General features: G+C 49.9%; 1 protein-coding gene and 1 long non-coding RNA gene across 2 annotated transcripts in view; one reads left to right on the forward strand and one right to left on the reverse strand.

The window, feature by feature from the left end:
• LOC112924344 (uncharacterized) overlaps positions 1 to 27,423 on the forward strand; it is a 92,834-nt gene that overhangs the window by 38,646 nt on the left and 26,765 nt on the right. The gene's annotated exons all lie outside the window — the stretch shown is intronic.
• SLC22A8 (solute carrier family 22 member 8) lies at positions 7,454 to 26,477 on the reverse strand. Its single transcript, XM_026004628.2, has 11 exons — positions 26,340 to 26,477; positions 25,222 to 25,596; positions 14,521 to 14,624; positions 13,813 to 13,967; positions 12,948 to 13,116; positions 10,563 to 10,686; positions 10,258 to 10,373; positions 9,118 to 9,332; positions 8,313 to 8,421; positions 7,970 to 8,173; positions 7,454 to 7,881 (listed from the first exon to the last, which is right to left on the reverse strand). Exons 2-11 carry the CDS (start codon positions 25,555 to 25,557, stop codon positions 7,782 to 7,784), a joined length of 1,632 nt encoding a protein of 543 aa, XP_025860413.1. The 5' UTR covers positions 25,558 to 25,596; positions 26,340 to 26,477; the 3' UTR covers positions 7,454 to 7,781.

The following is a 27,423-nucleotide window of genomic DNA, read 5'->3' on the forward strand; positions in this document are numbered from 1 at the left end:
ATGATGTAGATTGAGTCTTCTGGTGTGTCAGCTTTTACCTTCTGGCTTATTCTGATTCAAAAATTTCCCTTTGTCTTGTTGACTCTATCCATATTTTTGTTTTTACTTTTTTTTCAGTGAGCATGAGCTTATTGTATTTGTAGCCACAACTCTAAGACAATCGCTTGATTTCCTCCAACGGTTTGGCTCCTGAGCTCTGATCACTCAAGATCAGGGCAGTGCTGTGTTTTGATCGGATGGGCTTCTGTAAGATCTGATTGATTGGATCATGGGTTGGGAATGCCAATAGAGCACATCACAACTTCTTGCTTTAATTTAATTTTAAACTCTTTTTTTTTTTTTTTTTTTTTTTTTTTTTTTAGTAGGCTCCTCACCCAGTGCAGAGCCCAAAGCGGGGCTTGAACTCATGACACTAAGATCAAGACCTGAGCTGATGGGACGCCTGGGTGGCTCAGCGATAAAGCATCTGCCTTCGGCTAGGGAGTGATCCTGGGGTCCAGGATCGAGTCCCACATCAGGCCCCCTACATGGAGCCTGCTTCTCCCTCTGCCTATGTCTCTGCCTCTCTCTCTCTCATGAGTAAATAAATAAAATCTTAAAAAAGAAAAAAAGACCTGGGCTGAGATCAAGATGCTTAAAGGACTGAGGCACATGGGCACTCCAACAACTTCTTGCTTTTAATTTTCATAGTGCATAGTATATAAAACACAGACTCTGGAGTCAGTTTACTTGGATCTAAATCCTCATTCCACATTTGCTGGTTGCATAGACAGGGCAAGTTGCTAAAGTTCTGTATTTCTCAGTATTCTTGTTTGCAAGATGGGTATAGTAGTCATGTCTGCCTCATTGGATTATTGAGGGTTAAATGAGTGAATACTTTAAATAAAGATCTTAAAGTACCTACTGCCCTGGATCTTGGTGAGTATGAACTGTTCTTATTATTTGTTTCTGGTAAAAAGGTGAGACTATTATATTGATTTTAGAGAGAAAATAGGCCTAAACACATCTTACTCTAGAACAGTGATTTTCTACTGGAGGTGATTCCCTCCAACTCCTTCCACCTCTACCCCTCCCCCTTCCAGGAGACATTTGGCAATGTCTGGAGACATTTTTGGTTGGATTTAGATCCAAGTAAACTGATTCCAGAATCCATGTTTTATATACTATGCACTATGCAAATTAAAAGCAAGAAGATGTTGGGGTACCTGTGTGGCTCAGTCCATTAAGTATCTTGATCTCAGATCGGGTCTTGATCTCAGAGTCAGGAAGTTAAGCCCCACATTGGGCTCCACAGGGTGAGGAGCCTACTTAAAAAAAATTAAATAAAAGCAAGAAGTTATGATGTGCTCTATTGGTATTCCCAACCCATGATCCAACCAATCAGATCTCATCAGATGATTGGGGATGGTAGCACTACGGGCATGCAGTGGGTAGAATCCAGGGATTCCTGCTAAACATCCTATAATGCATAGGGCAGCTCCCCATAATCAAGAATTTTCTGGACCCCAAATGTCAATAGTGCTAAGTTTGGAAAACCCTGCCCTGAAAGATGTCTCAGACTTATTTTGAAGTTATCCATCCCATACCTGCTTGGCTAAGGATATTCCAGTCATACAAATGACTTCTACCAAAATATTTCTGAGAATGCCCATGCTCTTATTTGAGTAGGGAAAATGTTTGAAAGGTGAAGAGGAGAACTCCTCCATGTTCTACTGGAGTACAGCAGAGTAGTCTGGGCCCTGGAGCATGGCAGCCATTTCTAGGCATACGTAGCCAGTTTTGCCACTGAAGGAGCCAAATCAGGACCTGGATCTTCCTGTGTCCAGGCCAACACTATTCTCCACCACGTTCTAACTCGACTGTTGGTTTGAGGTTCTATGCCCGGCTCTTCTTCTGGTGTGTTTCTGTTGGGGTCTCTGGCTGTGCCTCCCTGTTATCTGCCTTCTATTGACTGTCTGCCCACCCCACTTCACCACATACTTTGGCAGATGTCTGAACAGCATGGATGGTTGGAGTTCTGGAGTTTTATGGGAGGTAGCCAGGTCCGGTATGAATTAGCTGATGCAAGAGGCCAAGAAGAGAGAAGGCTTGTCTCCTCTCTTCTAGGCATAAATCTTGAAGTCTTATTGTTGAGGGGAAGCAGTTTGATTTCTGATTCTTCTATAAGGACTCAAGATGCCCTGCTATCATTGTGCAGTTTACACAAACTACACTTTTGCGTATTAAGTTGGGAGGACATTTACTGTCTGTTGAGGCGCTGGGGTATGTGAAGTCTTAGGCTATTCTGTCTAATTTCAAAGCCAGGTTGTTTCCTGTTGCTTTAAAGGTGTGGAACACCCAGCTAAGGAGGTCTTAGGGCTCATCCAGTCTCGTTATGTGCAGAAGAGAATAGGGAGGCCCAGACAGGGATATAATTCAGCCCAGCCTCCCTCCCTCCACCCAGTGTTGGTTCTGGGCTGGGACCCAGTGGGTGTCCAGATGCCTGACAACATTCTCCAGGCCAAGGTATATAAGAGCCTTGTGGCCTGGGGATGTGAGGACAGCTGGACAAACAGCTTGGGGGCTCTAGGGCCAATCTCCTGCCAGGACTTGGTGCCCTCGTGGGGGAGTGGGACGAGTGTTGAGGGCAGTGGGGGAGATGGTGGCCCCTATAAACACCCTCCCTTTCTGAACCCGACCCTGCCTTTGCGAAGAGCCCCCTCCCTAGTGCCTGACCAGCTCTAAGCCAGTCTGAGCCTAGCAAAGGCTCAACTGGCGACTCCAGGGACTCAATTGTCGTTGGCTCCTGGGATCATGTAGCTAGCAAGGAGACTTCCCACCAGCCTCCCAGCTTATGGAGAATTTCTGGGTGGAATTGCTCCCATAGCGAATGATTTGCAGAATAAGAACTATCCTTTAGGGACATTCTGAGTCATTAAATACTCAGAGTTGGACTCCCTGGACTGACTGGAATGTGGACTTCAGTTCTGGCCATGCTCACCAAGAAGGGGTCAAATCCGGGACTTCTGATTGGCCAAGAGCCACAGAACCACATACCATCAGAGCTGAATGCTATTACTCAGATGAAAACTTCTCATTGTACAGATAAGGAGGCCAAGCACAGAGTAGGCAAGGGGTTTGTCCTTGATCATACAGCAAGCAACTCTAGAACTGGGCCCTCTTGATTCCATTGCCTTTTTTTTTTCTTTACCATGCCAGCAGCCATCACACATCTCAGATTTTCTGAGACATCTAGATTTTGTATAATTTTATTCTGGGGACATCTGGGTGGCTCAGTTGGTTAGATATCTGCCTTCAGCTCTGGTTATGATCCCAAGGTCCTGGGGCTGAGCCCCGCATGGGACTCCCCACTCAGCGGCGAGTCTGCATGTCCCTCTGCCCTTCCTCCTGCTCATGTTCACGCATATTCTCTCTCTCAAACACTAAAATAAAAATTAAAAAACCTTAATTTTATTCAGTTAAATAAATGGGATTTAAAGTGCATGACTACATGTGATTTTGATTTTGATTGTTTCATGAGACTTCAAGTAAATAACTCACAGGTCAGAGAAAATATTCTTGTTCAGATCACAAGTCCTAAGTGTGAGTTTGAAATGATTGGCCTGGAGAGATGTCTGGCAAACTCCAAGTGCCTGCCAGGCACATAGCAACATGCTGAGCAAGGAGCCAAATTGTGAGTTGTTTTTTTAAAAAAAGATTTTAAAAGAGAGAAAGAGAGAGCAAGCATGAGTGGTGAGCAGAGTGAGAGGGAGGAGCAGGCTCCCCCCTGAGCAGAGACCCCGATGTGGGGCTTGGTCCCAGGGCCCCTGGATCACCTACTGAGCCACCCATGTGCCCCTAAATTGTGAGTTTTATGTCTCATGGCATGACTACCCTGGCTAATAATGAATGGTGCAGAAATTAGAAATGCATCCCCAACTGCCATTTAAAGGCTGGACATGAGGGGAGTAACCAATGAGGTGGCTCAGCATGAGGATTCTGCCCAAGAGAGGTGCTCCATATTGGATGATGATTCACTGAGCCCATTGAAGGCTGACCTCAGGGTCTGAGAACACGGAGGAGTAGCCTCCTGCAGGAGGAGCTGTAGCTGTAGAGGAAAGTAGAGGTGGACAACAGGTGGAATCCAGACTGGGGATTTGGGAATGGCAAGAGGAATGGGCCATGTACATCCTGACTGGCATCCTAGTTCATCAGGAGGCCTGACCATGTAACTGGGAAGTGCTTTCCTGGGCATCTTCCCTTTCTGTGTGTCTTCACAATAAACACCCTGGAACAGCCCAGGAATGATTATGGCCAAGACATCCTGGGAGCCACCCTGAATTCTGGACAGCTGAAAGATGGGGCATGGGGCAGTGGGGCTGTGTTCCTCACTGAGCCCAATTCTTCTCCCATCAGGTAGAGACCCAGTCAAGCCAAGGGGAGGCCCTGGTGGCCCCATGGCTAGCTGACCCCATGCCAAGTGCAGTGGGGGAGGATGGGGAGATGTCAAGTGCTGAGTATGGATGAAGGGCAGGGGTTAGGCTAGGTTCGTGCAGTCTGGGAACGGACAAAAGTAGAATGAGGCTAGATTTCAGGTTGCAAAGCAGAGGGTGTTAAAACTGAAGCCATCAAGGCAGGTTGGGGCCCAAGCGGGACTGGCCTTGTAACAGTGTAGATTTCATCCCACTGGGAATTCGCTGAAAAGTTGAAGCAGGGGTGGATTATGATCTCTTTCATTTTTATTAAGCTGTCTTTCAAATCTAAATACAGATTTGAGAATAGCGAACTCTGTGGCTGACAGTCGCAGCCCTGGAGTGTTTCTGAGTTGTCTGATACGGCAGCCGCTGGCTGTTGCTGAGCATGTGAACTGAGCTAGTCTGAACTGACATATGCTATTAGGGTCAAATACACACCAGATTCTGAAGACTCAATATGAATTAAAGGCTGTAAAATATCTTTATCGATAACTTTTGTACTGATTACATGTTGAAATGGTAATATGGGTATTTTGGGTTAAATAAAATATATTATTATTGTCATATATACATACTTAAAATTAATTTGACCTCTTTTTAAGAAATAGCTGCTAGGAATTGTAAATGACATAAGTGGCTTGCATTACATTTCTCCTGGACAGGGCTGGTAAAGAATGTTCGAGGAAGGGGTCTTAGGAAAGAAGTCTGGGGAACATCAGTGTTGAAATGATAGAGGGGGAGGAGCTGCTTTTGGAATTGTTTGGTTTGGAAACCCTTGAGTTTAACTGAAACAAAATAAAAAGCTGTTTAGAGAATTCAGGATTTTTTCTCGAACTCAGGGTCAGAACGTATATCCAGGTCCAAGGAGGACCTGGGACCTGGAATCCATTAAGAGTCAATGTGAATAGAGGGGTGCCTGGGTGGCTTAGTCGGTTAGCATCTGCCTTCGGTACAGGTCATGATCTTGGGGTCCTGGGATTGAGCTCCATGTAGGGCTCCCTACTCAGTGGGGCGTCTGCTTCTCCCTCCTCCTCTCCTCCCTGCTCTTGCTTGCTCTCTCTCTGTCAAATAAAAAAAATAAAATCTTGGAAAAAAAGAATTGTGATAGTCTCACTGAGTCTTTTTTTTTTTTTTTTTTAAGATTTTATGTATTTATTTGACAGAGAAAGAGCACACAAGCAGGGAGGAGGGGCAGAGGGAGAGAGAGAAGCAGACCCTCCCACCACTGTTGAGCAGGGAGTCTGATGTGGAGCTTGATTCCAGGACCCTGGAATCATGACCTGAGCCAAAGGCAGACGCTTAACCTACTGAGCCACCCAGGCACCCCTCACTGAGTCTTTTCATCTGGGCCCCTGTGTCTTTTGGTATCCTTTTTCTCTGCGCATTTGCTTTTTTCTTTCTCTTCAAACGGCTTTCTCTGATCTACTTACATCTGGCTGGCCCACCGTCATGCTAACTTGCCTTCCCAGGACAAGGACCAAGGGATGGACCAGAACCTCCATAACTCAGATCCCCAGCCCAAGAAGGAACACATTATGAATGATGGGATCAGGAGGGCCATCGGGTCCAGTCAGCCATGACCAGAGGTCATAGAATTGTTCAGTTAGCACGTTCTGGGGATGTTGACCCTTGAGGAAGGGTGGGGACAGAACAGGCCAAGCAGTATTTGGTAGCATTTACAGGAAGCCCTCAAGGAGACTCTGAAGGAGAAGCCACAGTATGGGAGGGACCTGCATGCACAGAGCATCTCAGAAACCAGGGAAAGAGGGCACAGCCAAAAGGATCTGAGTCTGTTGCAAGGCCAAATGACAAGCAGGATGAAAATGACCAGTGGGTTCAGCACTGGGGGTGCTGAGTACCATCTGTGACAGCCCTCAGGGAAGCGGTGGGAGTGCAGTCTGAAGAGGTACAAGGTTCCAAGGTGCAAGCCAGGGAGAGACACAGCTCTTGTACAAAGTTTAGCTGAGAAGGGGAGAAAGAGACAGTGTAGCCCCTAGTGGGAGATATGGCCCCAAGGAAGGCTGGTGGGTTTGGTTGGTTTTTATTAAGATAGGAGAGGCTGGAGCTTATTTGATTGGTGATGAGAAAGAGCCAGGAGAAAGTGAATGGGTGGAACCCTGTGGGGGAAAGCAGAGGCTGCCTTCCCAAGGGGCTGGATGCAGGGTCCCAGTGAGAGACTGACTCTCTGCTGGGATTGGAAGGAACTTGGGGAACATGGGGTGACATTGGCAGCCTTTGGCTTTGACTGAAGTTTTCTTGCTTAAATGGGACACAGAGATATCCAGTGGCATGGGCCTGGGATGTAGATCAGAGACCTGGGGGAGCCGGTGGATTGGGACCAGAGAGGCCCAGGGTTCTGTCTGCAGTTGCTCTGGGCTTGTTCTGACCTCTGCTCACACACACTGGGACATGTATGTGCCCACAGGGTATTTCCAACCATAAGACTTGCTTTGGACTATATTGCATCCTCCCCTAAATTTATATGTTGGTGCTCTATCTTCCAGTGTGATGGTCATTGGAGGTGGGGCCTTTGGAAGGTAATTGGGCATAGATGAGGTCATGAGGGTGGGGTGTCATGTGGAATTAGTTTTCTCAGAAGAAGAGGCAGCAGAAACCTTGCTTCTCTCTTGCTCTTCCCACCAAGTGAGGACACAATGAGAAGGTGGCCATCTGCAAGGCAGGAAGAGGGCTCCTACTAGGAACTGAGTCTGCTAGCATCTTGATCTTGAATTTCCCACATCCAGAACTGGGAGAAGAAATGTTTGTTGTTTAAATGATCCACTTGTGGTATGTTGTGGTTGCAGCCTGAGCAGGCTTGGTGTATATGCACCTAGGGCACTCACACATGTGCACACAGGTTCACATCAGCCCAGCTTGTATGTACCTGTGTGCCCACACCTGCATGTTACACACAGTACTGGGGATGGATTTGTAGTGCACATGTCTGCGTGGTGGCCTGTCCCCATCTCTGTGCCACCCCCATTCCTGAGCATTATAGCTTGAGTTCATTGTCATTTATTGAACCCTCCCATTGAAGAAAAGGGTGGGGAGCAAGAAGGAGAAGCTGTCTTTGTTGGGACTGAGTCCAGGGGGAACCCCTGGGAAAGGAGGGTGGGACAAAGGTGGCCAGTGGGGAAGGGCTATGGCAAGGCCTGGGCTGAGGGATGAAGAGGACAAGGGTAAGGTATAGAAAGGCCTATGGTGGAACCTTTGAACTGGAGCATGGACCTGCTCAGCGGCCCCCAAGGTGCCCTCAGAGCCCAGAGGCAGGTGAGGACCTGGCTAGGATTTGTTTCTGGAGGGCAGAGAAAGGGGGCTCTGTTGCCCTCAGCTGGGGTCTGGGCCTGGTCCACAAGGATGCAGAGGGATCCTCTGGGATGCTTTTTTTGCTTCTGGTTCCTGCTTTGGTTTCTTCGTCTGCCAGGACCTAGGGAAAGAGATCTCAGGAAAAGTCCTGGGTCTGGACCTGCTTCCCCAGTGAGGAGTTCCAGAGGGACCAGAGGCAAGGGACTGACCAGGTCTCTATGTCTTCGATAGTCTCTGGCAAGGGCCGATTGAGGGTCTCAGGCAGGAACAGGGCGGCACCGCCTCCAAGGAGGGTGATGGTCCCAAATAAAACATTAGGGATGAAGGGCTGAAAGTCTGCTGTGATTTTCACCAGTGGGGCAGCCATGCTTCCTACACGAGTCCACAAGTTGCTTATGCCCATACCTGTTTGCCTTGGGAGAGTCCAGAGCAGGGGTTGGCAGCCGATTCTTAAAGGGCAGCTCTGGGACCCCTGGGCAGGAGCAGGAGGATGCCACAATCCCACCTGACCCTGCATCCTTTGGCTGGGCCGGCCCCGAGTCCAGCACCTACCGGATGACGGTGGGGTATAGCTCGCTCGTGTAGAGGAAGAGGCAGCTGAAGGAGCTGGACAGGCAGCCCTTCCCAAACACAGCCAGGACTGTCCTCAGGGTTGGCAAATCTGCAGAGGGAAGAAAATGCGATGCACCCTGGGCTCAGGAGCACCTGAGTGTTCTCACTCCTTAGCGGACTCTGTCTCCCTTTTTGCTTTGGCTGCTGGAAAGCTCAGATCTAAATTTAAAGCTGAGTAATAGTCCCTCTGCTATTTCTAGTGATTTGCAGGCTGTCCTGCTGCATTTGTGTTTTTCCCTGGCTCTGGTTCCCTACTCTCATATTTTGTTGTATATATGCTTGTCCTAAAATAGCTCAAGTTCCTTTGGAAGGATATGGGTATATCAACACACAAGCATCTATATAAAAGTGGCTTTTCCAAGGTCATGGTAGAGTAGGTTGTGGGGTCTTCCCTGAGCACTTAGCTCTGTGTTTTTCTCACACCAGCTTTTCTGTAGCCATGTCACCAGGCCATGCCCAATCCCTGAGCAATCCAATCCCACTAGCCAGACACCACCATACTTTGCCCAGTCTGAGTCAGATCTGGAAAGGAGCTTTGATATCATTTAGCCAACTGAGTTATTTTCCAGATGGGCGATATGAGCCCCAGAGAGCCCAGGGACCTGCTCAAGGTAACACAGATAATTAGGGGCACAGGCAGTAGAATTGGGGTCCCAGCCTGTGGTAACCTGTGATGTCCACGGAAGCATTGGGCCTCTTTCAGAGGCCTAGCCTAGCCTAGCCAGGCCTAGCCCTGGCTTCTCACCCGAGGGCACAAAGATGAGAGCCAAGATGGACCCTCCTGCCAGGAGGAGAGCACAGGACTGGGTGATGTGTCGGCCCAGATGGTTTATAGAGAGGACGGCGATGAACTTGGCCGGAATGTCGACCCCACCAAAGATGAGCTGGAGGAAGTAGAGGTTCACTCCAAATTCTTCCACACCCATAGCCAAACTGTAGTAGGCAAAACCGGTGGAAAACCTGAGGGGAAGAGAGGGATTGATTGGCATCTGCAGCTGAACTGGTCTGTCCCCATACTGGTCATTGGTCACCAGGAGGATGAACAGTTTCATTTCTTATCCCAACTGCAGCTAATTGGTAGGGGCTGCTGGAGAGCTGTTCTGAGCTCTTTGAGATTGTGTCTGGGCTCAGTGCTGGGATTCATTGGTTATGTCTGATGTGGGTATGGTCTAGGCTGTGGTGGCAAAGATGCCACATAATTGACACCTGAGATTATCAGGACTGGCGGGACTCTGGGAGGCCAAAGGAGGTAGTAAATGATCTCTCTTGGTTGGGTAATAGTTTAACATCTAGAGTGGGAGAGGGGAGAGAGTCAAGCTGTGCATATGGGTTAGTTGCTTCCCCTTTCCCTCTCAAAATTGAGAGATGCCTTTTGAAGTCCCTGGACAAATTGGACCCTATTCATGTAGGGATAGAGGAGCGTCTCAGAACCTGGTTACAGAAAAGGCTATGTAGGAGCTGTAGAACGTCAGACAGAAGAGAAGACTCAGGAGAAGCATGATTTCTGTCTTCCAGCTCTGAGGGCCAGCCTTGCTCTGTGGGATCCCCTAGGGCAGAACTGGACCAGTGGAGGCAATGACAGAGAGGCATGGAATGGGGAAATTGCCATAGGGATGTGAGCTGTGATGGGTCTGGAACATTTGCCTTGTGGGCAAGACCCAACATGGAAGCAGACCCTGATGGCCGGAGCCTAGTGTGTGGCGAGGACACAGAAGATTTATTTCCAGGATTGGGGTTGGGCTGGGGCAGCCCAGGGAGGAGATCTCTTGACTCCTCTTTGCAGATGCCCTAGGCCTTCCCCTTAGGTGAACCTGCCAGAAGCCTTGTTCATCACCCCTGTTTGGCAGAGGTGCTAGGGTGCGGGCAGGGAGGGGTGGGTGGTTACCAGGCCAGGGAAAGACAGAAGGTCACACGGCGCAGGTTGGGTGTCCGGAACAGGTCAGCGATGCTATACTTGGCCTTGGCCAAGGAGATCTCCTTCTGCATGCTGAATTTGAGCTCCTTTCAGCAGAGGAGAGGAGTGTCATTAGTGATCAGCTGGTGGGCAGGAGGGAGGAGAGAGGGAGGTGCAGGCCTGGTGCCCCTGGAGGACTTTGCTTGGGGCATTGGATATGATGTTGGCTTATGAGCAGGAAAGCAGAGGCAAGAGGAGGGCTTCTGCTCCAGACTATAATCCCTCTCTGCTCCTACCTCCATGCTCAGTTTCTCTCCTTCTTCCTTCTTGCCATTGAGGGTAGCCACCCGCCGGAGTATTTTCAGGGCCTTTGAGAATTTTCCAGACACGACCATCCAGCGTATGGACTCTGGTATCCACCTGGGTGCCAGAATCAAGTCACAGTGACTTGCCCCCTGCCAGAACCTTGTTTGAGGGGCCGGAAGGACTGAGGGGTAGGAGGTCCAGAAACCCGAGCTGTTTTACTGTGGATTTCATGGAATTTAAACGTGGCCAAGCTTTGCACCTGGACTGCCTGCAGCCAGCACAAATTCTAGCATTCTCTTCTTTCCCCTTCCAGAAGAGCTCTTCCTCTGCCCCCTACCTGGGCCACTTGTTATCCTTGGGTGTCTTCCTTAGCTAGGAGACTTGGGCCTCGGCCAAGGCAGGTGCATCCTGGGGAAGGGATGGCATGTTCGAGGCTAGACAGCTGGAGGATCCCGTACATTCACCTCCCCAGCCTTCCTTGGGCTGCATCCCAGGGTGAAGAAGGGGCAGGGCTGCAGTCCTGCGGCAGCTTGAGAAGGTGGCTTGGAGTAGGGATTGTGGCTTAGGGAATGGGTTTGAGGCAGAAGACCAATTCTGCTAGAGTACAAGCACAGCATAAGGTCCTGGGATTGGTGAGTGGGCAGCCAATGTCACTTTCCCCACCTTTAGGCTATACTTTTGGGGTTGGTTCACCCTGAGCAGACCCCGAGTGTCATTAGGCTAAGAGGAGTAGAGGAGGTGGATGTGGGGGGCGGGTGGGGGTGGTACAAAGGATTGATGTTTTAAAAAAGTCTCGTCTGAGTGGGGTCAGTTATGTCTGTGGCCTCCACTGGCATCCAGGACTTGACTCCAGGGAGGGCCTGGGGGAGTAGGCATTGATCATCTAGCCTCAAACCACAAGCCCAGCTGACAGTGACAGTGGTGGCCTCCTAGGTTCAAAGCTATCCTGCTGGCCTTGTGGTCTCATTTCTGCCTAGGCAAGGTCGGCAGTGAGTTCCTCCCACACACCACAGCCAGGGCCTGGAATCTGACCTCCTCTCCCTGCAAATAGTAACAGATTCTTCTGATTAAGGAGCCTTCCTGCAGACCAGGCAAACATAATCCGGGTGATGGGCATTATTGTCTTCATTTTGCCTAGGAAGATCTTGAGGCTCAGAGTAGGTGAGGCTTGACCCAAGTCACAGGGGGAAGGGACCTAAATTCTGGACCGTACCCTGTTGACCATCTGCCCTTACTTTGCCCTCGATACTCTCTGTTCTTTGTCTGCTCGCATCCCTGGCTGTGAACATTCCCTGGCTCTACCCTGGACCCTCCGACCACCTCTCTTTCCACAAGATTGTCCATCCCCCTCTAGATGATTCTATTCTCATTTTCAAATAAAGGCCCATCCCAGTTCTGTGTCTTTATGTGCAAACCTGGCACGGGGCAGGGGGTGGGGGTGGGTAGCTTCACTTATCTGAGCTTCCTTCCGTTCCCTCATCTGTAAAGTGAGACAATAATGCCTCCTTCATACAGAGATGCCATGAGGATTGGGATGACCTAGGTTGATGCCTAGGAAAGGGCCTTGCACATAGTAAGTGCTCAGTAAAGTGTCACTCTGAGTCGGTTAAATGTCCGACTCCTGGTCTCAGCTCAGATCTTGATCTCAGGGTCATGGATTCAAGCTCCACATTGGGCTCCATGCCCAGCATGGAGCCTGTTTAACAAACAAACAAACAAACAAACAAACAAACAAACAAAAAACAAATTATATTTTGGGGATTCAGGTCCTGTTTTCAACATGCCTTAGGTCTGAGGTGATGATCACTATCATAGCTCTTGACCTATTTGGGGTCTCTGACACACCAAGACACCTTGATTTTCCTAGATTCCCAGGCTTGGGTTTTCCATTCCTTTATATTTCAAATTTAGAAGTTACCAAACTCTGTGGATTTGTCTTTCAAAATGCCTCTCAGACTCGTTCCTGAGGTTCCTCCTACCTTCACAGACATGTCTCTTCTCTCTTTCATCCCCACCCACATGGGTCTGTCCTTGTGTCACAAACAAGCTTGATCAGGCCTTCCCGCAACACAGACACATTCAGAGGCATTCTCTGTCCCTCCACATGAAGTTGAGACTCCTTGGCTTTCTGTGTTCTCCACAGTCTGGCCCCATACCCTGTATTTCAACTCAGCCCCTTCCTCCACTGACCGCCCCCCAGACACTTGCTCCTGCAGCATACCTTTGTGTATTAATTCCTCCTTTCTGGAATGCCCTTCCCGACTCTGGAACAGAGGTATCCTGGGATAGAGTCAGCCAGCCTGGTCAGACATGGGCTCCCCCTGTTTGGCCCCAGCGGGCATAAGGAGGGAGATGAAGAGGAGAGGGCCACATACCAGGACAACAGGAAGAAGGCGAAGAAGGGAATGGACACGGTTAACTGTAGCCAGCGCCACTGGGGGATGGCATAGGCCAGGCCAGGCAGAAGGAACTGGCCAGCGGTATAGAAGTAACCCATTAAAGTTGACATGATGGCCCGCGTCTGGATGGACACGCATTCGACATCTGCAGGAGGAGCCCAAGGACCAGATTAAGATCGTGCTGGGCCCTGGGCAACCTTCCCATGAAGGAACACCCGCTCCTGCCCACCCCACAACAGCTACTTGATCTGACCCTGATCGTAAGGGCTCATTGCCCCCATACAATGCTATGAATAAAACTCAAGAAGGTAGGACTCAAACTTAGGTCTCTCTGACTTCTAAGCCCACACTCTTTTTTTTTTTTTTAAAGACTTAAAAAAAGTTATTTGTAAGTAATCTCTATACCTAACATGGGGCTCGAACTCACAACCCTGAGATCGAGTCACATGATCTACCGACTGAGCCAGACAGGTGCCCCCCACCCCTACTCAAGCCCACGCTCTTGACTGCCTCTCCAGAGGCAAACGACTTCCCTTGTTAGGCTTCAATGTCCGTGTCTATAAAATGAGGACAACAGTGTCACCTCCTTGTGTGTGTGGACTGAATGGGATCCTGTACCCAGTAGACCGTGAGGCCCAGGGTAGGGTCCTCCGTATTGATAGCTGCTGCTATTATGCTTCCTGTTGTTCTTACACTCAGAGAGGGCCTCTGAGATCCTGAGAGGGGCAGCATCTTATGTGACCAAAGTCACAGGGAACCTGTGTTGGGCCAGGCCCTTGGTTTCGGGCTGGATGCCCCCCTTCCAACTCCTCTTCCCATGCCCCCTCCCCCTGTGGCTCACTCAAGATCGCAGTGCTCAGCACAATCCCTGAGATGCTCCAGCCACACAGGAAGCGGAAGACCATGTAGATGGAGACGCTGGGGCTGAAGGCCGCACTTGAACCGCTGGCTGCCAACAGCAGGTAGCTACAGGTCAGGATGGGCTTGCGGCCAAACCTGGAACTCACAGGAGAGGAGAGACGGGGTTAGCCACGGTGAGCTAGCTGAGACAGTGACTCTGCAGGTCTCAGGGCAAAGAGTTGGACTCCCTACCTCCCAAAGGGGGTAGGCAGGGCATGTAAACTCCTTCTTTAGACAGAGCCTCACTGGTAATTGCTATGTTTTTTGACAGGTTTGCAGTTACAGGTTCAAGTTAATGAGTGATCACCTGCCCCCTGCTTAGTGGCCTGAGCAGAGGTCAAGAGACTTCCTACCCCCAAACAGTCGGTGCACTCCACCACCACTGCCACATAGGCGCTACACTGCGTCTGAGAATCTTGAGGTTTTTCCCCAGGGTCTGAGGAGGGAGGAAGATTCCAGCTGTAAGAGCTTTGGGGCAGAGAGAGGGCTGTGCCCTGAAAGGGAATGGGACTTGCCCAAGGCCGCATGGCAGGGACTGTGCCTCCTGCCTCCCCTGGCTCTCTGCTTCTTTGGGCATGCATGGGGGGTCAGAGTGAGGTGGGATGTCCTCATAGGTTGTGCCCCTGCTCCAGAGGCCCCGAGGTCTCACCTGTCCGACAGGTCTCCCAGCACGATCCCCCCGATCAGTGTGCCTGCCATGAAGAGAGACTGGGCCACCTCCTTCAGTTTGTTGGAGCTGCACACCAAGTCCCACTGCACAGGAGAAAGGCAGTGGCAGCCTGGCTCCATCTGGACCACCCTCCCAGCCATGCTCAGCCGGTGCCCCCCAGGGGCCGCCTGCCCCCAGCACCCTCTCCTGACTTCCCTGAGCCTGGCCTCCTCCTCCCAAGGCCAGTTCTGCTTACAGCCAGACCCCGGGCTCCTTGGGTCTGCCTGTGGCTCTTTGGGTCCCTGACCCTGAGCGTGTAATGACAGTTCCTCTCCAGCATGTGTGGTCTGTCAGGAGCTTGCAGGATCTGCTTAACTGTCACATTCAGGGGCTGCCTAGATCTCTCTTTCCTTTTTTTTTTTTTTTACATTTTTAAAATTAAAAAAATAAAATTTATTTATTTATTTATTTAAAATATTTTATTTATCTATTCATTAGAGACAGAGAGAGAGAGGCAGAGACATAGGCAGAGGGAGAAGCAGGCTCCTCACAGGGAGCCTGATGTGGGACTCAATCCCAGGACCCTGGAATCACATCCTGAGCCGAAGGCAGACACTCAGCCTCCTGAGCCACCCAGGCATCCCTAAAAAATAAAATTTAAATTCAATTTGCCAACATATAGTATAACACCCAGTGCTCATCCCATCAAGTGCCCTCCTCAGTGCCCATCACCTAGTTACCCCATTGCCCCGCCACCATCCCTTCCACAACCCTTTGTTTGTTTCCCAGAGTTAGAAGTCTCTCATGATTTGTCTCCCTCTCTAATTTTTCCCACCCAGTTCCCCTCCTTTCCCTTACAATCCCTTTCACTATTTCTTATATTCCTGGTATGAGTGAAACCATATGATGATTGTCCTTCACCGATTGACTTATTTCACTCAGCATCATACCCTCCAGTTCCATCCATTGAAGCAAATGGTGGGTATTCGACTTTCCTGATGACTGAGGAATATTCCATTGTATACATAGACCACGTCTTCTTGATCCATTCATCTTTCGATGGACATAGAGGCTCCTTCCACAGTTTGGCTATTGTGCACATTGCTGCTGTGAACATTGTCTCTCTCTCCTCCACAGGGAACACTGCTGCTCCATCCCACATCCCCTGTCTCTGTCTCTCAGATCTCTCCACCTTGGGAATACCCTTCCATCCACATTCACTTCATTTCTCCCTCCCCTTCAAAGCTGAATCTCTTGAATGAGAAGCTCTACTTGCTGTCACCCCGGCCTCATCTCCTGATCATTTCTCAATTCTGCACTGCCCCCACGCCCCCGGCACCACGCTGTCGACACTGTGCTCTCCAGAGCCCCCTATGAGGTCTTTTTCACTGAGCCCCCTGGAACCTTCTGTAACCTGACCTTCTGGCAGCCCTTGGCATTGCTGATGCTGACTCTCCCTCTGCCAGATCTTCCTCTCCCTATTTACTACTCCTCCTCTTCCTCCATGGGCTCCTTTCTCCCTAGGGCTCTTTATGGGTCTCCCTCTCTTTTATCCATTCTCCCGAGGAAACATCACCTGCTCCTATGGCTTCAATTTCTACTTTGTGAGGAAGACTCCAACCCATATTTTCAGCCCCACCTCTCTTCTGGCCCTGAGACCAGTTGAGTCAGTTGCATTCTGGAAAATTCTACTAGATGATGTCTCAGGGTCACCTCAGAGTCAACGAGACTTGTGCCCCACTCCTCCTCACGGGGTCTCGATCTCAGTGGCTGGAAACCCCACCTTGCCTCATCCCTCTCCAGTGCACTATCAATCCACCTTCCAGTTTCTAACTTTTGAATATTTCTGGAATCTGGATTCTTCTCTTTCCACTGCTACTATCTTAGTGCAAGGTTAATAATAATGGCTGATTTCATGGAGGGCTACAGGGCACCAGGCACTGCTGTAAGGAACCACTTCCCAAGCTTAACCTCTTCAGTCCCCACAACAACCCACAATGCTGGGGCATAACTATCATCATCGTCCCCATTCTACAGATAAGGAGACTGAGGCCCACTAATGATGACTGTGGAGATCTTCAGACAGGGCTCCCAGCCTTTGATTTCAGTACCTTCTATTCATGCTTCTTCTGCTAACCTGCATGACTTTCTAAAACACCACTCAGGTCAGGTTCCTGTCTTGCCTAAAGCACTCCCTGGCTTCCTCCTGCCCTTTGGGTAAAAAGAAAGCTCTGTTGACACAGATTTATAAAGCCCTCATGCTCTGGCCCCTGCCTACCTGTCTGGCCTAATCTCTGCTAATCCCCAACATACACCCTTTGTCCAGCTGTCTTGAACTACTTGTGTAATGAACTGGAGAATTTTATTCACTGAAAATGCCTCGCAAGAATGTTTTGGAAATGAAACAGTGTGGGGGAAGAACCATGCATCCCAGAGAGCTCTTTCCACTTTTCCTCTGCTGGAAGTGAGGGGGATGGGGTGGATGAAGACTCCAGGTCTTCCGGCTGTGTCCTGGTGGCCCAGAATGGCCAGTGAACCCAGTGGGCTCTTCTGGCTGAGAAGGGAGCCTGCATGGTATGTGTATGGTGATGGAGGAGGGTAAAGAGTGAAGGAGGAAGTGAGGGGGTGTGAGGAGGAGTATGCCAGAGGGTGTTTAGAGAGACTTCCGGTACTTTGTGGTATGCTGTGGGAAGCTCCTTTAGGAAAATCTAAAGACCTACTGTCCACCTAAATTCACTCACATCCTCCCCCCTTCCAAAATAAGCAGTACATTTCCCAGGTGACCCAGTAATAAGTGGGGCCACATAGCTCTTGACAATGGATTGTAAGTGGAAGAAATGCTTTTCCTTCCACCTCATTTTATTAAGAGAGAATCCATGGTCTGGACTTGAATGCTTTCTCCCTTCCTCTTGGTAGGAATGGTGACAACTAGAGCAACTCTGGAAGCCATGTATTAAATATGGCGAAGCTGCTGTCAATCTGGGTCCCTGAATGACCCTATGGACAAAACTGCCCATTGACCTGAAATTCTCACCTTATATCTATTGCATGAGGAAGAGAACCACTTCAATATCCTGCAGGCCATTGAATTATTGTTGACTCTTTTATGGCAACATAGCCTATCCTGATATATCCCACAAGAAATTGCAAATGGAAATTTGATTCCCCCCCAACCTCTGTGTCACTTAGTGCTTTAAGAAATCATTCTGTTTGGATCATGAGAGGGTCAATGTCAGACCCATCTGTGTTAGTTTAAGGCTGTTGCCCTTCTCCACTGTCTGAGATCACATCTGCTGAGTCTTGGTTTATACCATGCTATTTGTGGTGAGGTACGCATTAGAATAACTGTCACAAGTCAGTTTCTACTTGAAAATTGAGCAATTTACAGGAAATATAATTCTTAGAATAGGCTTTCAGTCATGTTTAAAACATGCCCAAATCTTTATAGTGGCCCATAAGTTCCTGCAGAATCTGCTCCCAGATTTATCCCTGTTACCTTTCTGCTCTCATTTGCTACTACTATTTCCCCACATACTTCACTGTAGTTGGTCTTCTTGCCGTCTCTTAAACATGTCAGGCACCTCGGACTCTTGGCATATGGTGTTTTCTTGGCCTGGAAAGTTCTTTCCCTAGGTAGCTACTTGGCTTGCTCCTTCACCTCCTTCAGATCTTTGCTCAGACATTATCTTCTCAGTGAGAACTCCCTTGACCACTCTATTTAAAATTATAACTCCCAGAAGTCTACATTCCTCCACCCCACTTTCTTTTCTTTATAGCATTTGTACCATGAGATGTATTATATAGTTCCTTTTTGTGTGTTTATTTCTCCTGCAAGGTTATCATCTTGATGAGGGGAGAGTGTTTAGTTTGTTTTGTTCACTACTATACTTCCATTGCTTAGAACAGTGCCTGCTACATAGTAGGCACTCATTAAGTACGTTTTTTTTTTAGATTTTATTTATTTATTTGTGTGTGTGTGTGTGTGTGTGTGAGAGAGAGAGAGAGAGAAAGAGAGAGAGAGAGAGAGAGAGAGAGAGGCAGAGACACAGGCAGAAGGAGAAGCAGGCTCCATGCACGGAGCCTGACGTGGGACTTGATCCCAGGTCTCCAGGATCATGCCCCGTGGCTGAAGGCAGTGCTAAACCACTCAGCCACCCAGGCTGCCCTCATTAAATAAGTATTTACTGGGATTGAAGGACTGAGCATTCCACAGAAAGAATAGAGAAATGGAAAACCTTCATGGTTAGGATATGCTGATGTCTAAATGAGAAGTCATAGGGTCTACATTCTAGATACTATGTGGAGGACAGTTTTGCTTTGCCAGAATGATTGTATGTCAGGATGGAGAGTGTCTAGGCTTATATGTAGGATCTATAACCACGTGTTAGAAAGGAGGACTGGAAAAACATCACAATCAGACTCGAAAAGCTTCCTTGGCAACGGTCTACTAGGGAAGGGTAAAATGAGGGTTTAAAGCTCAGAAGAAGGGCTTTGTGGTTAGAGCTTAAAAAAAATCTTGGATCTCAAATGTATACTCTTAGTTGTTCCCAGAGATTTCATGGCTAATACAAATCATAAGAGCTGATGATAAAAATGTGGCCAGGGTTGCCCTGCAGATCAACACAGATCCATGGGGCTCAGATCTTGGATGTGCAACTGCTATGGGTTAAATTGTGTCCCCTGAAAAGACAGGTTGAAGTCGTAACCCCTTAGCATGTGGCCTTATTTGAAAATAGCATTGTGGCAGATATAGTTAGTTAAGATGAGGTCATACTGGGGTAGGTCTGGGCCCTTAACCCAATATGACTGGTGTTCTTGTAAGAAGAGAAGATACAGACACAGAGATAGAACATCATATGACAATGGAGGTAGAGACTGGAGTGATGCATGGATAAGCCAAGGAATGCCAAGGATCATGGACAACCCCCAGAAACTGGAAGAGGCAAGAAAGGGTTCCTCCTTAGAGCCTTGGGAGAGAGCATCCTTACATCTTAATTTTGGACTTATTGTTTCCAAAACTATGAGGTGATATGTTTCTGTTGTTTTAAGCCACCCTGCTTGTTGTACTTTGTTATGGAAATTCTAGGAAATAGATATACTGTGTGATTCCCATATGTTTGGAGGACCTGTGGGCTTGGTAGGTGGTGATAGCAAGAGGATTGGGAATGGGAGAGTGTGGCCATGAGGGAACCAGAAATAGAATTGGAGAGATTTTTAAAGGCATCCTGGAATTTGGGGTCGGGGAGTGGGGAGGGAAAGATACCTAGAGACATTTTAGGCATTCTTCTGTATGGTTAGCTGTACCAAACTCCTGAGTAGGCCTTGTTAAGAAAACCTATAGCTGAAGGCTTGATTAGTCTTAACGGTGTTGAGACTGTGGTTTATGTTCCTTTGATTTTGACTCAATGCCCAGGCTGGGCCACATGGAGTCTGCAGTTTGAGTCGGGTTACACTATCGTTAGATTCCGTGACAGCGTCAGGAATTCCTTTCTGCTTTTACACTTGTCATTGTGTCCCTGTTCTAGTCATGTTGCCAGTCTTTCAGGCCCTGGAGACAGAACAGGGAAGCTCAAGGCCCCGAGAGGAATTGCAGGGGTCCTGTGGGGAGGGCCTGTGTATTCAGGCCCACTCTGGCCTTGGAGAGCTGCAGGGTGGTTTTTGGACTCTCAAAGCAGGCACCCACAGGGCTGAGATTCAGTGCTGTGGGAGCGCTGGGCTACAGCTCCTCTCCAGGGAACCTAGAGCCCACAATCCATGTTCCCCACACTTTCCAGACTTGAAAGAAAGGCCTTTGTTTTCTCTTAATGTCCTAGTAAAGCTCTTTCTGAAAAATTCCAACCTTGTCTTTGCTGAACTCAGAGAAAGGAATGTGTGGTCGCCCCTGCCAGGAAAGCTTAGGGGATCAGGGCAGGGGTGTGGGGTGTGGTGGGGGGTGGGGAGACTCCCTCCACTCCGGCTGGACCCTAGATGTGCTCACTCACATCACCTGCATGGTCCTCCCAACTGAGCCTCCTTCGGAAGAAAGTCCCTTGTTATCCTGTTCTACAGATGAGAGGACTGAAGTGGAAAGGGGAGCCAACACCCCAGGTCACTGGCTGTGGGGGTGGAGCTGTGTGAGAGGAGGGCTAGGTGGAAGCCCTGGAGTGTGGCCAAGCCATGGGCCCCCTCTAATCTCAGGACATGTCTGTTAACTATAATAGTGACAACAACAGCCACAGGGGCCGCTGACGTTAGCTGAATGTTCTGCAGGGGCCATGCACTGTGCTAATGCTGTCCTTGCATGGTCTCCTGTCATTAGGAAACCAAGACTTCTGGCCTCGTGACATTCCTAGTAAAGGGCAGAGTCAGGAAGCGAACTCTGTTGCTTGACCCTGGCTCATGATCACACATTGTCCTTCTAGGGGGTGGCCCCTTGCCCCCACTAACTAGGGTCACCTGGACTTGAGCTGGTTGCCAGATCCCACGCACCTTTATTACCACCCTCTGCACTGCAGCTGGCATATTCAGACCCTGCCTCCACTCTACAGACCCACCTCTAGGTGAGGCCCAGCCATTGTTTTACCTCTGCCACATGGGGACCTAAACCCTGCTCACCCCACCCCTAGCAGATAGAGCACAAATTTGCCACCGTTGGAGCCACAGACAGAAAAATCACTGTGCTGGTAACCAGTGCCTTGCTGGGTCTGGCCACTGACACTTTCCTGGCTGTTTAGGGGCCTCTTCCATGGGTTCTCACAGCTGAGAGTTCAGGGGCCCAGGCCTGATGAGCAGCTGACCCAGAAAAAGGTACCCCGAGGACTGGTGAAACCCTGCATTTGTTGGAATGCAGATTCACATGGCCCCAAGTGCTAGAATGGTATCTGGGAACTTGACTGGCACAGATGTGAATTGATGCTTGACCAAGTACAAGACCTGCAACCTCTGTTCTTGGCAGGCTCCTGGGAACCTGAGGCTCACCCTGAAGAGGAAGCCACTTTCTAGCCGTCAGCAATGTCTGGATCCCTCCTTCCGGCATCTGACAGGGCAAGGCCTTCATTCAGCAGAATCTGAGCACTTTACTATGCACCTAGTCCAGTGATGAGAAAGATGGGATGGAGGGGCACCTGGGTGGTGGTCGGTTAAGCGCACGACTCTTGGTTTCTGGTCAGGTTGTGATCTCAGGATTGTGATCTCAGGGTCGTGATCTCAGGGTTATGAGATCAAGACCTGCATCAGGCTCTGTGCTCAGTGCAGAGTCTGCTTGAGATTCTCTCTCCTTCTCCCTCTGCTCCTCCTGCTCATGTTCTCTCTTTCTCTCAAAATAAACAAATAAATCTTTTATTTTATTTTAAAGATGGGTTAGAGAGACACCTTCCCTGTCCGGTAGGAAGTGCTGCCACCAGAGGACGTGGATCTGTGAACAACAGCCTCCAGTGGCCACAGGGTGCTCATTCACACTGACTGTTTGTGGGTGGGGTTACACAGTCTTAAGGAGCCTGATGGCCTGGCTTTAACTCCTAGATCCATAATTTATGAAATGTGGTGCCATGGGCCAGGGCCCGGGGACCTGTCCCTTGGTTTCCCCATCTGTACAAGTGGGACAAGAAAGGTGCTAACCTCAGGGTTGTTGTGAGGATTGAATGAATTAATATGGGCCAAGTGCTTAGAGCCATCTGGCACAGGGCAAGTATGCAGTAAGTGGTAGCAATGATTGTTATGTCACTGCTTCTTGCACAATTGTCTCTCTGGCTAGCTTCCATGTGTTTAGAGGACATGGATGGTAGCTTTCATTCCTTCTCTCTGATTTCCCAGGGTCCAGCTGTACAGCAAGTCACCCATACATCTGGGAACTTCTTTATAGATACTGAGGCATCTTTGATTCTCCCCCCAGGTCCCATGGATTCTGACTCCTGAAAACTCTGGTGTCTATTCCCACTGTTCCTTCCAGTTATTATCTTTTCCCTGGATCCCTGTGGGAGCCTGCTAACTGGTCTCCCTGCCCTGGGACTAGAACTCTCCAAAGCCACTCTCTGTCCTGCAGAGTGACCACCCCTGGAGGGTGACCTGAACGCACCACTCCTACTCAACACCATTCAATGGCTGTTTTCTCAGAACAGAGGCAACACCCTCGCCTTAGCATCCAAGCTAGGTCCTCTTCTCCAACCCCATGTCTGGTGGCCTCCATACCCCATGGCTTCGCCCCTCCAGCCTTCACCTGTCTCTTGAAATCCTGACTGTTTTGTTCTCATCCTGCTCCTGCACATTTGACTCCCCATGCTGTGGCTTTGGCCTGGGGCACACTTGCCCACTTCAACCTGTCTGCTTACTCTCTCCCTTGTCACACCCAGTGGAGTGTTGCTGATTCCAGCTGGCCTTCTTGGATCCCCCTCCAGGCTGGTTAGATGCTCCTACTCTGGGCTCCCAGAGCACTCTGAGTGTATAAAGCTCATATCCATTCACTCCACAAATACTTATTTCACAGAGTGCCTCCTCTGGGCCAGTCACTGTTCTAACTGCTGGGGATCCCTGCCTCAGGAAGCTGCCAGTGGTCCTGGAGGGGTTGCTCTGTCTCCTCATTAGAGGTGAGTTCCTGCAGGGCAGGCAGGGAGCCGGTGGACTTTGCCTCTGTGTCCTCAGTAGTATGCATGTGGTTGTTAATAAATGTTTGTTTGATGCTTTTGGGGCACAGAGCTTGGCACTGGAGAGAAAAAGTAGCTATGATGGGGAGTAAATATAATCTAGGGGATATGAGAACAAGTGTAATAGTTAGGAGCATGACTCTGGGGCCAGGTACCTGAGTTCAGATCCCGAATCTGCCGCTTTATTAGTGGTGTGAACTTGAACAGGCCCCTTAACCTCCATGCTTCGATTCTCCCATCTGAAAACTGAGCTTATGATACCAACTACCTTATAGTGTTGTCAGCAAGATTAAAATTGTTAATATTTATAAAGTGCTTAGAACAGTACGTGGCACATAGTACATGCTTTATATAGAAATAAATATCTATTAAACACATGAAAAACAGGTATAGAGACTAGGAATAGATAATCTTGGATTCAAATCCTACCTCTGCCAGGTCCTAAGCATGTGTAATCCTGGGAAAGGCTCTATATGCCACCTCCTGGGATTCCAAGAGCCCTGCACACAGCTTGTCTGGCACAGGACTGGCACAGGGTAAGCTCTTTGAAATATAGCTCTCCTAATGAGGCAAAAGCAACATACTGCCCCTGAGGGACCCATGGGGCCTGAGGGGACAATGAAAACACTGGCCTTTGTTCCCTGCTTAGATGCCCTACCCTCCCGGAAGCCTCCCTGGAATCCCATGGTTCCTCCCTTCTCTGCTTCCTCCTTTCAATGGCCAGAAGCCCGTATCCCTCCGTGCCTCTTGTGGGTGTTTGCTTTAATCCTAGTTCCCTTTTTTTTTTTTTTTTTTTTAGGATTTTATCCATTTATTTGAGGGAGAGAGAGTGAGAGCATGCAAGCAGGGGTTAGGGGCAAAAGGAGAAGTAGACTTCCTGCTGAGCAGGGAGACTGATGTGGAGGCTCCATCCCAGGACCCCAGCATCATGACCTGAGCCAAAGGCAGATGCTTCACTGACTAGCCACCCAGGTGCCCCAAATCCCAGTTCTAAAACTGACCTGCTGTGTGATACTGGACTCTCACTTCCCTTCTCTGAGTTTTGGTCTTTTGGATGCATAAAAGGAGATAATATCACGGTGAGAATCACAATGTGTACAAAGCACCAAAATGTGCCTGGCAGTTTGCAGATCCTCCATAAATGCCCGTTCCTATTTCCTCTCCCTCCTCCTACCATGGTCCCCTGACTGGTCTGTCACAGTTTGTTCGAGGGTCACATTTGCCTCTGTCATTCCTGGGGATGGCAGGTGGAAGAATCAGAGAGTCAGCAAAGGGCTGAACGAATGGCAGGTAAACCCTTGAGTAACTCTGGGAGTTTTGGGGGGTCTGCTCAGGCACTTTTCCACACACCTTGTACACTGTCTGATCCCTGCTCCGCACAGCCTCCCATCTTGAGACAGGATGGGATTTCCTTCTTTCTCCTTGTTGCCTGGCTAACTCCTTTTTTTAAAATTTTTTTTTTTTAAGATTTTATTTATTTATTAGAGAGAGAGAGTGAGTGAGCACACCAGCATGAGGAGGGAGAAGCAGACTCCCTGCTGAGCAGGGAGCAGGGATCCCATTACTCCAGGATCATGACCTGAGCCGAAGGCAGATGCTTAATTGATGGAGCCACTCAGGTGCCCTCTGGCTAACTCTTGAAAGACATTCTTATCTCAGCCTGAGGGTCACTTCTTCCGGATGCATCCTCCCAGGCCTGCCCCTGACCCCTGCGAACAGCCCTAAGGACTTTGACGTTGTAATTTTACATTTCTTTACGTGGTACTTTCATCAGTTAACGTTCCCTCGTTCCCTCGCAGGGCTGTGGACCCTGTGGTGGCAGGGACAGAACATTTTTATATCTTTATCGCTCAGCACCATGCCTGGCACAGTGTTGAAGAAATGCTTGCAACTCTGTGAAGAAGTCTAACTTTCGGGTTTGTCTGCATCTGCACCAAGTCCTTCCTCTTGGCCTGTCTAGTGCCCTGCTCTCTAGTCCCAGTCCTTGAGAGACTAGAGCCCAGCCTGTCCCCCTGCCCCCGAGCATGGCAGGGTATGGGGGTGCGTCTGGGGGTGGAGGAAGAAGGGGTGTCTTTGGGCATACCTCAGTCACGATGGAGCTCGTGGTGCTGAGGTCATAGACCCAGCCATCCAGGCATGGCTCGGTGGCCCCCTGGGTGTCGTTGGGCAGGCTGGCATTGGGCAGATGTATGAAACGGAGGCACATCTCAGGCTTCCCATTCCGGTCTTTGGGAAGCACCCAGGGCCCCTCGGAGGCGTTGGGGGGTGGGCGGCAGTGGTGGGCAGGCGTGGTAGCTGTGAAGATCTGCAGCAGGTTGTGGTTGGCCAGGTTGAGGACTGGGAGGCCTAGCAAGACCAGGTTCAGGAACTGGAAGGGGCCCTTGCTGCCCACACGGTCCATGAGCTCAGAGAAGGCCATGGCACTAGGCAGGATGAACCAGAGCTGCAGGCAGGGCACCTGGCCAGGGAGAAGTAAGTAGGCATGTGGGTCCTGTGTGGGTGCTTGTGGATAGGTGTGGAAGCGCAGTGGGATGGTGTGCCAGGTGTATGCGTGAGCACCAGTGTGTAGAACAGTGTGTGTATAAATGTGCACAGATAGGAGCTTGGGTGCGTGTGTCCGTAGATTTATGCAGATACATGAAGACACAGCCAGTGGCGTTTAGAGGCATGGGCCACAGGTGTGTTTAGGTGTGTGTGCACAGGGGTGTGTCTACAGTGATGTGTATCTTGAGGCTGGAGTGTAAGGTGCAGCTGTGGGAGCTTGGGTATGTGCTGTGTGTGTGTGTGTGTGTGTGTGTGTGTCTGTGAGGATGCATGCGCTCAGAGAGGCTGGTCACACATGCCGCATGCATGGGGTGGTGCAGGCCCCACAGCTGGGAACAAGGGTCGTGGACATTGGCAACAGGGGCCGGATGGTGGGGGGAGGTGGGGAGGTCCCTGCTCCCCCTGAGCCAACACACAGTGTTAGCGGAGCCCAGCAGAGCCTGCTGCAAAGGTCTCCCCCAAGCCTGGAGTCTCCTGGCTTTTGGCTGTCCTCTGGGGCTGGGTCCACGAGGCTGGGGCAGCAGAAAGGGCCCAGGTAGGTCCCAAAGCACATAAGGGACTTGGCCAGTTGCAGTAAGGAAGCAAGGCCTGACCTTGGGGGCTTCTCAGGGGCCTACTGGGGCTGGGGCTTGGGGGGGCATCCCCATTTCTCCTTACCTGGTAGTTGGGCCTGGCTCCCTCCGCTGGGGCTGGCGGTGGAATGTGGCTGAAGCCCTTTGACTGTCCCACAGTCTGGTCGCTGCTGTAGTTGGGGAGCTCGGCGCCAACAAGCTGTGCTTCTGCCTTCCCCGGGGGGGACTTATATAAGGCATAAGTTGTTTCCCAGGCTAATGTTTGACTTTCTTTTGAGAATTAATGGTGCTGGCAACGGAGGGTGCTGGGGACCCACCGAGCTTGGCTTTCGTCAAAGAGCTGCCTCAGCAAAGGCTGGGGAGGTGGTGTGGCTGAGCCTAGCAGGGCTGCTGGCCACACAGGGGTAGGTGGCCAAGGCAAGCTGGCCAGAGGGGGTCAGGGAGGGGTCCGATCTGGGTCCTGAGGACCCAGGGTCTTCTTTGTGCACCTGGTATGTGGGCCACTGATAGGGGTGCTGTGTGGGCATCACTTCCCCTGCCTGCTGCCTCCTGAGAAGCAGCCTGGAGCCTCATCTCCCAGGAAATGGTAAGGCACGTCCAGCAGAAAATGTCACCAGGTCTGGCCCTGCAGGCTCCGGGCTTTCATCCGCCGGGGTCCTGGGCAGCCAGGGATCCCCTGCCTGAATCTCAGGCTCTGCAGAACAGCACCCTTCCACCTGCGCTCTCCATGGACAGGCTACTCTTCTGATCAGTTGCTTCCCTTTGGGGACAAATCATTGTCCCTAGTGTTTTGTTCTTTTCTCTGAATGATTTTAATTATAGAACAAAGTTTTTCTTCCAGAAAACATAGGAGATACAAATAAGCCGAGCACAGCAAATCATCCAGCCTCACCTGAGAGCTAACCCTGCGTATGTTCTGATGTATGTTAGTCCAGACCTGTCCTCATCAGGGACTATGGTCTAACCCCCATTTTTTGACAGCCAACACGAGGCTCGTTTAACCTCACAGCAGCCCTGTGACTATTCTAAGCATTGTAAATTAGGAGAGTAAGGAACAGAGAGGTTAAGTGACTTGCTCACAGTCTCCCAGCCAGGAAATATCAGGGCAGCAGCAGTGGGGAGCCAACATCTTCTGCAAAGTCTGTGGGGCCATTGTGCTAGCCTGCATC

Source organism: Vulpes vulpes, chromosome 5 (genome assembly GCF_048418805.1).
Source record: "Vulpes vulpes isolate BD-2025 chromosome 5, VulVul3, whole genome shotgun sequence".
Lineage (NCBI taxonomy): Eukaryota > Metazoa > Chordata > Mammalia > Carnivora > Canidae > Vulpes > Vulpes vulpes.

Coding starts and splice junctions, on each gene's coding strand:
- SLC22A8 (XM_026004628.2), bottom strand. CDS start 25,557: ATGGCCTTCTCTGAGCTCATGGACCGTGTGGGCAGCAAGGGCCCCTTC. Junction 13,117..13,812: donor GCTGAGCACTGCGATCTTGA/GTGAGCCACAGG, acceptor CTCCTCCTGCAG/ATGTCGAATGCGTGTCCATC. Junction 8,174..8,312: donor CTATACCCCACCGTCATCCG/GTAGGTGCTGGA, acceptor GACTCTCCCAAG/GCAAACAGGTATGGGCATAA.